At 50.1% G+C, this 15,590-nt stretch overlaps 1 protein-coding gene across 6 annotated transcripts in view; it reads left to right on the top strand.

The window, feature by feature from the left end:
* CPEB1 (cytoplasmic polyadenylation element binding protein 1) overlaps window positions 1-15,590 on the top strand; it is a 61,517-nt gene that overhangs the window by 17,643 nt on the left and 28,284 nt on the right. For 5 of the 6 annotated variants that reach the window (XM_019533249.1, XM_019533251.1, XM_019533250.1 and 2 more), the window contains one exon: window positions 1,997-2,185. In XM_019533249.1, the coding sequence (XP_019388794.1) occupies window positions 1,997-2,185 (189 nt within the window). Of the gene's footprint in view, window positions 1-1,476; window positions 1,733-1,996; window positions 2,186-15,590 lie in introns of those variants that run through there. The other variant, XM_019533247.1, reaches the window with a different exon arrangement.

The raw sequence follows: 15,590 nt of genomic DNA, 5'->3' as shown, positions 1-15,590 counted from the left end.
CTTCTTACAGCTCTGAACCTGGACTCTGGCACATGCCCTTACGTATTTGTGTAAACATGGCAAATGCTGCATATTTGTAAGGCAAGCTATGGTTGCTGTGGGAACTAAGTAAAAGCATGTTCAAGGAGTGTAAACTCTCCTCCATAATACCACATTAAGGATGGTGTGTTAAACTCCATCCAAAAACCAGCTGTCGTGGTCTTTTTAAACCAGCAAGGCACCCTAGCTTGGATACTTACCCCATGAGTGCTTATTGGGGGTATGTTTTCCATGTATAAGCACTTCAGCATGCAGCTGCATCTGGACTAGAGGTGGTCCTTGAACAGCTAGGTTAGTAAAATGATGCTTAATGAAACGACTGTACCAGTACAGGTACTGGTGTAGAGCTGACTTCGTTATGAAGGAAGCAGGAAGCACAGGGCTGGTGAGGTAGTTTTGACTGCCAGCCAGTGCAGCCTTGCCATTCTGTCTGTGACATGCCATGACAATGCCACTAACTTCCTAGTGTTCACCAAATCCCCCTAAACAGCAGGGGAGGACCACTCCTGGACTGCAGCACCCTGATTCTGGTCTGGGGCGTTTAATGGGTGCAGCCTGCTCCCAGGTGAGTGGGCCACTTGCCAGCTTGGGTCTTGCCGTGGCTGTGGAATGGAGGCCCCAACCTCCAGGCTGGCAATGGCTGGGGTGGGCTGAGCACCATGTGATGGATAATGTGACAAGCAGGAGTCACTGCAGCACCCTGCCGAAGAGCAGGGGCGGGGTGTGCTCTGGATGGCAGAGTAGGAGGGGCGTGGGGGCAGGGTGTGGAGGAGACAAGTGCCATTCTGCTTGGTAGCTGGCTTCCAAATGCCCTCCGAGTGAGTCAGACTTGAGGCAACACAGCTGAGCATCAGCCCCCAGATCTGCATCGAGCTGAAATTCTCACCAGGAACCTGCTGCATTTCCTTAGGCTGTTGGCACAGACACTTAAGCTAAGGCAGGAATCTAGCATCTCCGGTACCTCAGGCTTGTGAACACCCTGCAGGATAGGGAGGGTGGGATGGGACCTGGGAGGAGGAGGAGGAGGAAGAGAGGGGGGTGGGGAGGTAAATAGGCCATGAAAATTCCTGTCTGCAGACATGAAATGGGACTCGTGCTCTGGCTGGCCCTGTTTCTCGTAACCAGCATGACACGCAGTCTCAGACTGGTCTGCAATAGAAAGCTATAGGAAGAGAAGTGCAGAGGATTTGGTTTTGAAGGTTATCCATATTACTCAATGGTAAACAATGCAGAGTCAGTGAGGCACAGTGGCCAAGTTGAAGCAAATAGATTATGCTAGCAGAATTGTGAAGCTTTGCATTGGGAGGCTGAATTGGGGATGGAGCCAGCAGCTGGAGTCTGTCCAGGACTAAAGTGTTTTTGGGTTTGTGGGTGGAGGGGAGGGTGGGGGGCGGAGACGGGAGAGCTGGGTAGCACTAAAACTAACAGTGTCTGATCTGTCGCTGCTGCTATAGTTATTGCTAGGAGGATTGCCGTCTTGAGCTTGCTGTTGGCTGTGCTAGAGCTCCCTGCTTGTTTGTGCCGTCTGCTTGCCTCCCTTGATTTTAGCAGAACTGCACCTCTCTTCTGCATGCTGTGTTGTCTTCCGGGGGAATCTGTCTCTCTCTCTCTACCTTCTCTTCTTTTTTTTTTTTAATTTTGTAAGAAATGATGTGGTTATATTGCATGGCTGAGTGACGTCACTGTCAGCACAGTAAGCATCAGCAGCCTGATCACATGCTGACCCAGTCAGTAATGCAGACGGGATAGGAAGGTGGAGGGGGCAGAGGGGGGAGGGGGGCTGGTTCCTGAACATATGGCAGTGCTCCCTTTTGGGGTGCAAGCATTAGTCACGGAGGCAGTGGCTTTAGAGCAGTGCAGGACCTGGCTTTAGGGCTTGAAGCTTTGGAAAACTCCTCCTTTTTTAAAAAAAAAAAATCCTTGAACTCTCAAGCTTGTTTGTTCCCCCTCTGAGCAGACTTCCCGGACTCTGAAGAAGCAGTGGCAAGCAGGATGCTCTTCCCCACCTCTACTCAAGAGTCTTCCCGTGGCCTCCCAGACACGAACGACCTGTGCCTTGGCCTGCAGTCTCTCAACCTGACGGGGTGGGACAGACCATGGAGCACCCAGGACTCTGATACTGCAGCACAGACCAGCACACAGTCTGGTGAGTTGCAGTCTGCTGACACATGCAGCAACAGTTGTTGGATTATTTTTTGCTTTTTTTTAAATGTGGAGCTATTGCCCAGCAGAATAACAGTGTGGGCTGGTATCGGCTCAGACTGTTGACAGAGATGTCTTTTAACCTTTTATTAATCCTTTTGTGTAATGTGCCAGCAGGCTTGGGGGTGGGGTGGGGAGGGTGTGGTGTCTTTGCTCTGTTCTGTACCCCCCCCCAGCCTCCACCCAGATGGGGGATGTAATATAAGAGTACCTGAGATTTGATACTGCGGTATATGAAAGGATCAGCATAGCAGATGAGTGAACAACCTTTCTGTTGAACGCTTTTAACTTCAGAACAAGTGGGTGGGGGTACACTATGAAGCTGACCGTGCGGGGATGGAATTGTGCAGTGTAATGGAAGCAGAGCTAAACTCGCTTCACTTGAAAGAACTCTGCTGGTCAGTTTAACAGTGGGACAAAATGGTTCACGCTGGCAAAGTCACTGCCCTCTGCAGTGAGGGGTATGCAGTGGGGCCCCCGCCCAGCTGCCAAGAGCCTCATAGCAAATGCTGTTGTGCATCAGCTTGTTACTACCTAAGACTCGGTTTGTGGGGTGTGGTGGGTGCAGATGGCTCCAATTAATGGAGCTCTAGCCACAAGCTGCCTGGCTTTATAAGAGGATTCAGAGACTCTCTCATCCAGCCCATTTGTAAACTAGAAGGAAATGTCTGTCTGCTGCTAATGGTTCAAACCCTGGAGGTTGCTGGGGAACAGGTCTTGGTCAGTTAGAGTTAATCTTTCTGCTGCCAGCTGGGCATGGATATGCCAGCTGAGTGCTGCCTTAACACTGTCTTGTCCATCCTGTAGTACTATAAGCCCCCTTCTCTCTCTCTTTTTTTTTTTCCTGCTTGATCTGTACTTCGTTCTAATGCACTCTAGTGTGGGCCAGGCAATAGTTTAATTTTATAACTTCTTTTTTTTAAATAAATGCCAAGTATCTAGTATGAAACCCAGGCGGAGGGTATGCTGTACCCCTCTGTTCTGAACTAGTGGTTTAATGGCATCTCCCTAGTGTGATCATATGGGCTGTACCCGAGGAGGAATAACTCCTTCAGGCCTTTTTAAAAGGACTTGTGAAGAACAGTTTCACAGATGGTGTCGTATTCATTAAAGTATCAGTCCATGGAAAGATCTAGTGCCTCAGCAGAGTTTGTACAAGTTCAGCTGGTTGCTACAGAAACTCATCCTATTATAGCAGCATATTGCTGCTTTGCTAAAAGGCTAGTGTAGTCTCTTCGTGCATTGATTTGGGTGACATAAGTGGCTTCGGGGATGCAGCAGGTGATGATACCAACATGGGTGGTACTTGCTGACTCGCTCCTTGGAGGGCAGGCAGTCTGGTGCGGTGCTGGAGATGTGACTGCTCCTTGAGGGGGACAGGGTGCTGTCTGCCCACCCTGGTGTCCAGCTTCATGTGTTGGGAGTAGTTTTCTATAGGGGCCACCGCTTCTAGATTATCCCTGCAGATAGTGATGCTTGCCAGCTGCTGACTCCATGCAGCTTTATTGAAGCTGAAGGTGCAACACTCATACTGTCCTGTTTGGGTGTTTAAGTGAGACAGTTGCTGAAGCAGCATTCCCTCATTGGAGAGGGAGAGTTATCCCAAACAGGGCCTGAAAAGCTTCTCAAGACTGCTCAGACAACTGTCCACTTCAGTACCCAAGAATCCCCACGGCTTCCTTCAGTGACCTGTCTGGTGATGCACAGCGTTTCAAAGTGCTGACTCCGACCAGGCAGCAGCTGGCCCGGACATCTCCTGCCTCTGGCAGTCTATCCTGTCTTGCCCTTGTCAGTGGCACCTGGAGTAGTCAGCTCATGGGGCTGTACCCAGAAATGGCTAGTGATGGAGTCTGACACTCCTTCCAGCTGCAGAGACCAGTGCCGCAGCCTTTGAACTCGTAGCAGGCAGAACACTGCAACACTGGCTGCTGGATTACTGATTCTGGTTTCTAGATGCTTAACCAGGGCCCTGCAAACAGTATAGCTGAAAGAGAGCCAGTGCCATCCGCAACAATTTTTGCCTAGCACTGGCAGCTAGTGCTTATGAAACTCAGTGCACAGTGGTGCTGTGGGACTGGAGGCTGGCGGGCGTCAAGGCAGCTGCTCGGCGCTGATATCCAGGCCCCACCTGATCAGTCACCATTGTTCTTTCTCAGACAGCTCCCTGCCAAGCCATATTGGCAACGTCTGCAGTGCCTCAGCAGCACTCTGCCATGCAGTGAGACAAAATGGCATTTGTGCTGCCCTGTGGCAAGCTTAAAACCTTCACAGAGCAGGGTAAGAAGATGCTTACACAGAATGAATGTAGGCCACGGGCCCTGTAGAAACCATCATCTGATGTTCAGATGAGGCGGGGAAAAGGCCACTGAATCTGATGCCAGATAAATGCATCCGGCAAGGGGCTCTCCCTCTAAACATGCCTGCTCTCTTTTTAAAAACTGCTCCTAGTATCTATCTGTGCCTGCCTGGGGGACTTGCCTGTGATCATTGGAGCATCTCTTGTTCTTTGTGCGTGGGCTTGTGATGCACCATGGTGCAGCACTCAAAGCACTTGTCATGCAGCGCCCTGGGAGGATGCAAAGGGGTGGTCAGAGCTCACCTTGCTCATGAAGGTGGGGACTGAGCACTATGCGGGCATGTGACTGCTCACTCTTCAGGGGTCTTGTGCTCCCCCACTGTCACATGCTCTCATAATTATTGCTTGAAGGAGGAGGATTAGTTGGGGATTTCAGATTTATTTGTGGGCTTGTCTCCATCTCTGGAGGAACTGCAGTGGTCTAGTGTCTGTCCTAATATACCCAAAGCTGTTTTGCTGAAAGTCATAGCGGTGTCTGTTTTCAGACGCTCCACCCCTCTCAAACAGTGAGTGCCACTAGTGCTGTCTTAATCTAATTACTGGGCATCCTGTACCACTGAGTGGGAAACTTGAGTGGAGGGTCAGGAACTGCCACTTGGGCTGGTGTGCTGTAGCTTGCCTTCCTCAGAGCCACGGAAATGGCATATGTTTAGCTAGAGAAGTGAAATACTGATATGTCTACAGCTGTTCCACTGCGTCGGTCTGTCTACCTCCCACATCTCAAGTCTCATCCCTCCTCTAGTCGGGCCAGTGCAGAGTTTGAGTGGTGGTGGTGAGATCTGTGGGCTTCCAAACATGTTGTGAACGGTCCTATTCGGTGGTTTCTTTCCATGGGTTGCGGGGGGGTCCCCAGTTAAATCTGCAGAAGCGGCCTGGCCTTGCCTTTGCTACACAAGGCCCAGCAGAGCCTGAAAATAGCCTTATGCGGCTGTCTGGTATTGGTGGCAAGGCACTATCACGATGCAGGGCCAGATTTCCAGCAGGCCACTGCATTGCAATCCGTGGTGCCGCAGCTGATGCTTTGGCATCAAGCCTGGTAGTGTTCAGCATCTGGAAACCTGAACTGCAGGCATGATGGGCTGGGCACTGGGGCAGTCTGGAGACCCAAGCCTGTGGGCTGGGAGGGGCAGGCACTGCCAAACAGATTTGTGCTGCGCTACGCTGCCAGGGCACAACAGTGTGGAAGGTTCCAGCAGTGACTCAGCTGTATAAATCCCTGGGCAGCCGGCTGGGAGGGTAGAAGTGCAAAAAGTTTAACAATCAGTCTAAAAATATTATTGCTGATTTGGTCTCCTGCAGTGTCAGTGCTTGAGTATCGATGAGCTGGAATTCAGGCTCTCCCATCTGACTTTCCTAAATCTGCATGCAGCCTCTGCCAGGTACAGTCTGTACGTGAGCCCAAAAAGCAATCTCTGAGAAACTGTACTGGTATCCCTTTGTGCACTCTGGGCAGGTGTGACATCAGTACCACTTGCATTGCAGCAGTATCCTGTGGCCTCAGTTGGGGTCAGGCCTGCCTGATTACTGGGCACTGCATAGTGGGCCAAAAATGCAGCTTTTGTTCTGCTACAGCAAGGACTTTTTTTTTGCTTTCCAGTTACTTACACCCTGCATGTGATATGCCTTTTCTGAAAGGTCTTCATCACTGAGACCCAGACCTCGGTACGTTTTGGTTTGTAGGTCTGACTCCATTGCATTATACAGATACCTGGCATCCTCTCAAAGGCAGAGTATGTTGCCCCTGTGCCAGGGAGTGCTGTCGGCCTTGAAGCTGGCCTGTCTAGAGAGACTTGCTCGAGTCAGCGGCTGCCGCAGACCAAAGCTGCTGCATCTGTTGGCTGTAAGATTTAACTGCCGTCTTGTGGCAGGAAAACAGCACTCGCCCCCACTGCTGCCACCTAAAACTGTCTGGGGAATACTTAATGGAGTCCCAGAAACCTCTTCTTTTGTGGCACAAGGGAAGGGACGCTGCAGGAAGCACTGGCTGTGTGCATTTCCAGGTACCGCATCCCTTTTAATGCATTTCCTCTGCTGCTTTAAGATATGGGGTGTACTGTTTGGGGCACATTAGTTTTTGTCCCTCGGAGCCAGGGAAAAGGATGGGATTTCCTGGATTTTTATCTTCTGCCCTTACTGGCAGTATTCTTCCTGCAGAGCCATGCTCCTGAATGAACGTGCATCAACACTGCCTTGTTCTAGCTTTTTTTTTTTTTCTTTTCTTTTCTTTGCCTGAATAATCTGACTGTGACACAAGCAGGTCTGTGTGAAGGTTTAAATGGGGCTTAGTCTGCCTGGACTCTTGCTGCATGGCATTTGGCCTACAGGTGCCTGGCATGATGAGTAGCACCAAACGGGATCGGACCAGTGGCCTGTCTACTGTCTTGAGCATGGAAATGTGCAAGTGACTCTGTGGACAAACACAGGCTAGTTTACCCGTAGGGGGCTCCTTTCTCCCTTAATTCCAGCAGTTGGTGACTGGCTTATCTTGAGCATAGTTGTGGTATAACTAGGGCTCCTGTCCATACGTGGAACCATCTTGAATCTGGCTAAGCCTTTGCTCTGCCCAGCAGCATCAAGTTGGACAGGCTCAGCTGACTGTTACTAGTTCTAAACACACTTCACTAAATGAAACCCAAAGCTGCCTCTGTTACAGGGGGAGGTGAAGGAAGACTGCTGAGTTTGTCTGCATGACCAGGTGTGTTTTTAAATACTGTCCTGCGTCATCTCCGAGGAGATTAGGTCTCTTCTACTTAACTTCTCCCCAGGCTTTTGACCTTCTATCTCCAACCTCTGGTTCCTTCTGTCTCCACTGGACATCCATCCCACTCAGCAGTGAACTGATGGGTCTGGCTACCAGCTGGGCTTGGCTCTTTTCAGAAATACCCCAGATCTGCTTCTGGCTGACTGGTACCTTCAAATGCGTTTATTTCACTGACTCCCCCCAAGAGTAAGAAAACTCCCTTTTTATATTTAAGTAAGTTGCCCTGAATGACTTCCCCTTGTGGAAGAGGTGTGCTGGGACTCTTCATGGGATCCACAAGGTTTGGGCTGTGGCAGTTGCTTGTGGTGTTTACCTGGAGATGCCAATTTGTGACAGTAATTCAGGATTGGAAAGTCCTTGCTTGTAGTGCATGTTTAATTAAATAAGGGACTTCAGAAGTGCAAGTGCTTGCAGCAGCTTCCACTTCTCTGCTGTTTTGGGGCAGCAGCTCCCCTCCCCAGCAAAGCACAGGGGAAGATCATCCCTCTTCAGCTGCACCTAGCTCCAGCCCTAGGTCCACGGTGCCAGACTTCCTAGCACAGGATAGCGCAGGCTACTTGGTGGAAGAGACGTCACTGTAGTCTGCTTCTGCTTGGCTCTTGCTGGGACAGTCCATCTGTCCCTCTGCAACTGCTCATCTTGCCAGGAAGCCTGTTCACTAAGCGTGCCATTGCTCTGGCACACTTGGGGACTGAGCTGTGGGATCTCTCTAGGGGGCTGCTGTTGGGGAAGGGGTGGTGCTGCATCTTGCCCAGCCCTGGTTTTGGAAGCAGCTGCTGCTGCTCCCTCCTGCCCTTCCCTCCCCCAAGAGTTTTTGAAGGGCTTCTCTCTATAAGAAATCTGAACAGGTTAATGGACTGATATCAGATCGGCACGAATATTTAAAAAAAAAAAAGTCTATATTGGAAATTGGACTGATGTGGCCAATTAATTTGGCTGATAAATGCCCATGCGTGTATGTATGCAGCCACAGCACAGCACTTGGGCAGTAAGGAGCACAGCCTGGCAGCTTGAAGAGCTGCGTGTAACTGGTAAGTCTGTGGTGGTAGAAGGGGAGTAGGAAGGTGTATGGGAGGCAGATCAATGTGCCCACCCACACTGAGGGAGGGAGTGGGGCAGGGGCAGATGCTGCCTCACCAGGATGGGGTGTGGCACAGGACAGCCGGTGGTTTGTCTGGGAGTATGTGGGGGGGCTCCTGCTGCCGTGCTTGCCCCAGGGGGCGGGGACCATGTGTCCTGGATCTGTACAGAGTGGGGTGGGCAGGCTGCAGCTGCGTGCTGGAGCTGGGCCTGCACTGGGCTCTTCTCAGCAAGGGCTCACAGCACTTGGCAGTGGCGCTGGGGGGCAGTTACAGGGGGGCACTATGGCAAAACTTAGGGTGGCTGCAGCAGCACCACCACGGCCCACTTGAGCCCGGCCCCCACAGCTGAGAAGAGCCCAGCACAGCCCCAGCTGCAGTCTACCTGCCCTGCCCCATGCAGATCTGGGGCCATGCCCCCCATGCCCTTCTGGGGTGCATGCAGTGGTGGGAGCTGCCCTCCCGCTCCCCCCCACCAAATGATCCGCAGCTCCATCCTGCACCCTGTCCTTGCCCTTGCTATGGGGGGGCATTGATCTGCCCACACACCCTTTCCCTCCCTCCTCCCCTTCCACCAGAACAGACTTGCCAACTACACATGGCTGTATCAGCCAATTTGCCTCCTTTTAAAAATCTGCTATTGTTATCTGGCCCCCAAAATCTGTCAGTGCACCTCTAATTGCTAGGTGATTTGTGTCTTGCATTAAAGGCATGTAAGGTGCAAGATCAAACTTCAATTGTAGGATAAAAATAAAAGCTCTCACACCAGGGTATTGCCTGTCTCTTGAACTGATGCCTCCTGCATAAGAAGAGATCTGCAAACCAGCAGCTGTGTTTTCTGCACTGCCTCTTGGCAGATCCAGTACCAATGCAGGACAGTGCTTAAGCACTGTTGTAGTTAGGGAAGTGTCCTGAATTGAAGCCTGGATGTGCAGGCCCAGCTTCTGGGAAGAGGATAGGTATGCTGTGGTACCCTGGAAATGTAGTCTGACTCCCCATTAAAGCTGTATAGTTGCATAACACCCTCCCCAGTACAAAGGCTTAATCCTGATGGCAGGAAGAGGTTGGAAGCTTAGTGCCTGAAGCAGGGTTCCCAGACTCGGTGTCCTGACCTGTCCACTTGTATGTATCTGGTAATTTCAGCACTTGTTAGTTTAATAAACTGTGGCTGTCCTCTGTCGTTCACGGCTAGTTGCTGTTTTGCTAATGGCATTGAACTGTAGTCTAGGCCGGTGACAGTAAGGAGCTACCTGAGTTGCCTTAACCAGAACTGCAACAGCATATGGGCCTCTAGGGGGGTTGTGGCAAGTGCTCCAGTTTAAAAGCCAGCTGCAGTGCATACCTGCATTCATCATGATCCCAAGAAAGATGGTGCCAGTGCATGCTATAAAAAAACCAAAACTAAAGAACCCCAAAAACACTTTAACCCTCCTCGGCCAAGAGCTGCAGTTAGTAAGTTTGAAGAGTTGCTTGTGGCCTGGGAACTGTGGATGGAGATTACTGTAGCTGAAGGTGCAACCAGAGTCAAGCTGCCTGCTTTGTAGTTGTGGCCAACTGGGAAGCCTACTAATAAGAATACAGAGCTGTTAGGCAGCATTTCCCTTGTACTTCCTTCTTGAAATGTGCTGACTGGGTGTTTGAACACAGGACCCCTCTAGGAGCCTGCCTCTGACACATGATGACAACGTTCTTTGGGTGAATTGGGTATCTTTTTATTAGACCAACTTAAATTGGTGTAATAAAAGATACCAGATTCACCCAAAGAACCTTGTCTGCCTATGTCCTTAGACCAACCCTGCCTACACCTGCACATGATGGCCCAGTCCTTTTCCCTCCTAGCACTTCACTTCCTTTTTGCTGCACATCAAGCTGTCAGTGTTGCCCATGTGCCGAAGAAGCTAGAAATGTGTTGGAAGAAGCAGCGTGCCACCAGCAACCCAAAGCTATTGTGCGCTGCTTTTGTCTATCAATGTGGAATATAGTCTGTTGTGCTGGGTGTCACCTCTAGGCTTTATCCCAACTTGGAGACTTCATTGCCAGTCTGAATGATCAGGTACCTATTACGGTAGCAGTCACAACCGGTGGCACTCAACCTTTCTAAAATGAAGGGCCAGCTGCTTGTGGCGGGCTACAACTGGCCTCCAGTAGGAGAGAAATATATGCTATATCAAAGGGAGGAATATCAGAGGAAGAGTGCTTCTGGCCTGCCATAAGGATGGGGTGGAGGGAGAGAGCTTACTTCCACTAAACAGTGCCTGCTGTATGGAGAGGGATGCAGGCAGAAATTAGTGGTACAGTGTGGGGAAGGGGAGGTGCTGGCCTGAGTTGCTTACAGCAGATTTCTCCCAACCCACAGGCTGGATCCAGTCACTTCTGGGGCTGAGTCTGGCCTGTGGGCAGGAGGTTAAGCACCACTGCTCTTAAGTGACCACTTAACCATATCTTAAGGGTTTTGCCTCTTTCTCCCTCAGATGCTGGCAGCAAGGGGAGGAAGTACTTGAAAGGAACGCTAAGCTTCCATCATGTATGTGAACTAGGTAGCTACAACCCTTCAACATCTGAAGAGCATTTTAGAAGCTTAGGGAGAAGAGGCCTTGATTCTCTTGCTTCCACACCATTTAGTTCATTGCCTCTGTCCAAAGGCATCCCATCAGTCCAAAAACCTCATGGTGTAACATGCATTCAAAGCAGAGCTTACCTTGGATGAGCCCCTGTGGTCACTTTGCCTCATCCAAAAGGAGCAAACGGGTAGCACAGCAAGGGGACCTCCGTCCTTGCGCATCTTGGGTTTTTGAGCACCTCTTCCAGCACTCCCCTCTTCCCCCCAGCTTAATTCTGATTTATTTTATTTTATTTTTGGCAAGCAGTACTGCTAAAGATGGCACAGTCAAGATGGCACACTAGCGTTCCTGCCGAGCTGTTCTACTTCTAAGCTGGTCATATAGTAACAGTGCGTTCAGTGAACATATTTGCTCAGGTGGTTTTGGCTGCTGTAGTGCCACACTATGTTAAGTAGAACAGTAGAATGCTATCCAAGGTGGCAACCAAGCTTCTCTGGTAGCTGCTGACCATCTCATGGCATCAGTGTTGGATGTTGTGTAGCACAGTGGCTCCCAAACTGATGCATGTATCCCTGGGGGTATGCAGGATACCTTTAGGGTGGGGGGTGGTACATGGGGGAAATTGTGTAATGGAAAATTTAATTTTCATTGTAATTGGCATTTAAGGGCATAATATAAAGTATGTCAGTAGGGGTACATGGGCAGCTAATATATCTGAAATGGGATATGCACTAAGAAAGTTTGGGAACCTCAGTTAAAGCACAAAGCCAAGTATGTAACCTACATGCTGCACGGTACGTTGTCAGCAGTATCTAACGAAAACCACTCTTGATCTTCCTACCTGAAACCTTTGGTCCCAACCTGAGACAAGTCTGATGTAGTTTGCAACAAGGTGTGGCAAAACTCATGGGGCCTCAATAGAGCAAGTGTCCATGATAAAGTGGATTGTCTGCTTGAGCTCCGTTTGAGGTAGGATATAGGCTTAATCTCTGATCTTGCCCAGCAAGTCCCATACAGGAACATTCCTAAAAACATAGAAAGAACTCCTCTCCTTAAGGTAGCTTCCTTAACCTGTTTTTCCTGCTGTAGCTAGGAAAGTGCATTGCATTTTTTCAGAGCAGTCCTTGTAGGCTAGGCAAGTACAGGAGGTATAATCTCTCATTGGCCTATACCATTGCAACTCCACTATTAGTAGGCATGAAGGCAGTGGTGTGGACAGGCAGGACATGGGTATCTCTTCTGGTGTCTAACCTTGCACAAAACAAGATTTAGATATGGAGAGGGTAAATGTCTGTTCCTGTTACAAACCAGGGGTTTGCCATAGAAGCAACCAAGGCACTGAAGCCACAGGTCCATCCACAATGAACTTTGAATCCTAGAAAAAACTAGATCAAATTGAGGGGCCAGGAACAGCAAGGAGCTTTCCCCCCACTAAGTTTTGGGGAATCCACATCACAGGGCAGGCATGATCATGCCACAAGTGACATGGGTAGCCTCTGTATGGTATGTGGCAAATGGGGGGCATAAAGCAGAGCAGCAGATCAGGCAAAGGAAGGGGACTGGAGTGGCATTTGAAGGGTTCAGAGCTATTGTGTGGCACACCTGCCAAAAATGTTGGTCCCTACTGCCATAGGGTGTGGATTGACCTCATGCTTTGTGCTTGGCATCTTTTTAAAACAGGGCTTTCAGCCAGCATGCAGTTGCATGGGGGACAACTTCAGTTTTTATCTGCTCAAAGGCTTTCAACAGCCCTGGCCTGCTAGAGACTCCTTTTGTGTTTTGGTACTGGAAGTGGTGGTGTGACAAACAGCTTCTAAAATGCACAGAATTTTGTCCTGGGACAGTCGTCTTAAATAGTTTCGCTCACTTGAGGGAGGTGAGAGGGCAGCAAGCTTGTACCAAAAGTTTGCTTACCTGACACCCTGTGGGGCAGGATTGTTGTGCATGAGAAATGGCTGCATGCTTGGGGCACTAGACCTGATCCCTGCGAAAGAGGAAGATGGGGAGAAGCTAACTGTTCAGCCTGTCGCCAGGAACATGGTAGCTCTTTTGCTGACTGTGGCATGGCTTGAAGCCTTTGCTGATCTTGAACCTGGTGGGTGCAGGCTTCAGTAGGCTTATACTGGTCTCCAGAGCTTCAGATATTTCATGTTTGGGTAGCCTCCTAGACCTGTGTGGAGAGAGCCTGCGCTGCTCCTGCTTTCATGGCTTAAATAGGCTAGTCCATGGCTTTGAGTAATATTGGCTGCTACAGCAGCCCTTGTCTCCACCTTGGTGTCAGTGTGTGCTGCATTGCACCTGCCCAGCAGTTTACAGCTCGCGTGGGGATGACAAGTGGACTGCGAAGCGTGATACTGCAGAATGACCCAGTGCTGGCTGTGGTGGGGTGAAGGCCGTATAAGCTGCCAGCTAGAACCACTGTGACTGCTGTGCTCATTGGGTTGCTGGCATCTGTGGCTGGTTCCTCCTTGCAGCCTGTACGCTGGTCTGCCCCAAGTCTGATGGGACCAGAAAACATTCTTGGCCATTACACTGCAGCAAAGGAGTTAACTAGTGGCTTTACAGAAGAGGGAAGCTGCTGAAAGTTTAAGATGTCTAGGGCCTGATTTCAGACGGATGTAGAAGTGGTGATCCCTGCTGCCCCCTACCATGTCCCTTCCTGTTCCCAGTTCTGGGCAGTGCTGTTTTAAGGGGGCAGCAGACCATATTCTGAGCCTTCCTGCAGAGGCAGTGAGGGGGTACACAGTGTTTGTGGTCCTCTGCTGTGCCAATTTTTTTATTTGTTTTTATTATTATTTCGAGATCCCCCTGTGAGTGGGCAGGGGCTGTGTCGGCTAAGAACAATGAGGATCATATAAAAGGCTTTCCTATGGCAAGTGGGGGTCCCATCTGCAGGACCAGTAAGGCTTTAGCTAGGCTATAGGAGCTGCCAAGAACACAGTATCATCTAGTCTGCCCTGTACATCTTGCTTTGTAACAGAGCCCCCAGGCTCCACTGTATTACTGTGTGGTTGGGCCCTTAAGCCACCAGCAAAACAGCTGAATCACAGGTGATGTCTGTGCTGCTGCCAGCCTGAGAGGCTGCTCTCGAGGCTGGCAGTAATCGGCTGTTTTGGAGAGGGGGCCCCAGAGGAATGTCCACCTTCCGTCTTGTGCCCTTCCTGTCAGAAACAGTCCACTCATGCACGCACACAAACCTGCCAAGAGGAGGGGGCAGAAGATGGGGCATTCCTGAGCATGCAGCAGGCGAGATTGGGAGTGTGGAGGTCGGCTGTTTAGCACTTGCTATCGGCATCTGATTCCTGGGTTGAAATGTCCTCTGAATGGGAGAGAGTAGATATCAGACTGCTGGCAAGGCTGGACACTTAGCTCTGAGCAGTCTCTTCTCCTTTCTTATTTTTTTCAGTGCTGCTGGAATTTATTTTATCAAGGTTTTGATGCCAGGTTCAAATCAATTGCAGACTTCAGACCTGGCAGCATCTTAAAAGCCTGTGCTGTGCCTGTTTGCATTTAGAGTTAAGGCCTAATTTTTTTTGGATGCATTAAGTTGCTTTTGGTCTTACTGTAGCATCTGTCATCTTGGTTAAAGGAGCATGTTCAAGCGCATTTGTGTATTCTTGGACTTCTTGCCTTACTGAAGAACCTTTTAAATCTGAAGGGGTTTTCATAAATATCTTGGCAGTTCTGCAGGCTATAATCTAGTTGGACAGGGAAAAAGTCAGTTTCACCCTTGCATAAACTAACACAAGCTGCAGAGTTTTTACCTTTAAACATTACAGCAGGTACATGTGAGGGAGAAGTTTTTAATCAACACTTAAATACAGAAATGTTTCGACTTGCAAAGCTGAAGATGTTCTGCCAAATTTGACCTGGCAGGTTCTGCTTTAAGTCTTTTGCTGAAATTGCTCTGCACCAATAGTGGCATACCCAGCTGCAGCTCCATGTGCTCAACTCTAAAGATGAGCCTGCCTCTTATTTTCCCTTCCCTATTTCCCCCACCCCCTTGCACACTTGTGCATGTGGGCCTCTGGAAGACTTAATACAGTTTCGTAGTTGGTAGGGTCAGAAGGTACATGAGCAGATCAAGTCTGACCCCTTGCCATGGCAGGAAAGAGTACTGGGGTCAAACAACAAGCAGGAGCTAGTGCCACTTTGCTTGGAAGCTGGTTCCAGATCCTAGCCACCCTGACCATGAAGTTGCGCCTCCTGATGTCTAGCCTGAATCTCCCCTCTGCCAGCTTGTGACTGTTATTTCTAGTCACTCCTGGCAATGCTCGGGGGAACAGGGACTCCCCCAATGCCTGTTGATCTCCTCCTCCCCCCGACTAGTTTGTAACAGGCCACTAGATCCCCTTCAGCCTTCTCCTGTGGAGGCTGAACAGGTTCAGGTCCCATCGCCTCTCCTCATAGGGCCTGCCCTGCTGCCCCCTGATCATGCAAGTGGCCTCCTCTGGACCCTCTCCATGTTGTCCACATCTCTCCTAAAGTGTGGCGCCCAGAACTGGACGCAGTACTCCAGCTGCGGCCTGACCAGTGCCGCATAGAAGGGGAGGATCACCTCCACACTGATGAGAAGGGAGTTCCCCGGCCTG

This window comes from Crocodylus porosus, unplaced genomic scaffold (assembly GCF_001723895.1).
Source record: "Crocodylus porosus isolate Cpor-Errol unplaced genomic scaffold, CroPor_comp1, whole genome shotgun sequence".
Lineage (NCBI taxonomy): Eukaryota > Metazoa > Chordata > Crocodylia > Crocodylidae > Crocodylus > Crocodylus porosus.
Note: the sequence above shows the minus strand (reverse complement) of the source record. Positions and strands in the feature narration are given on the sequence as shown.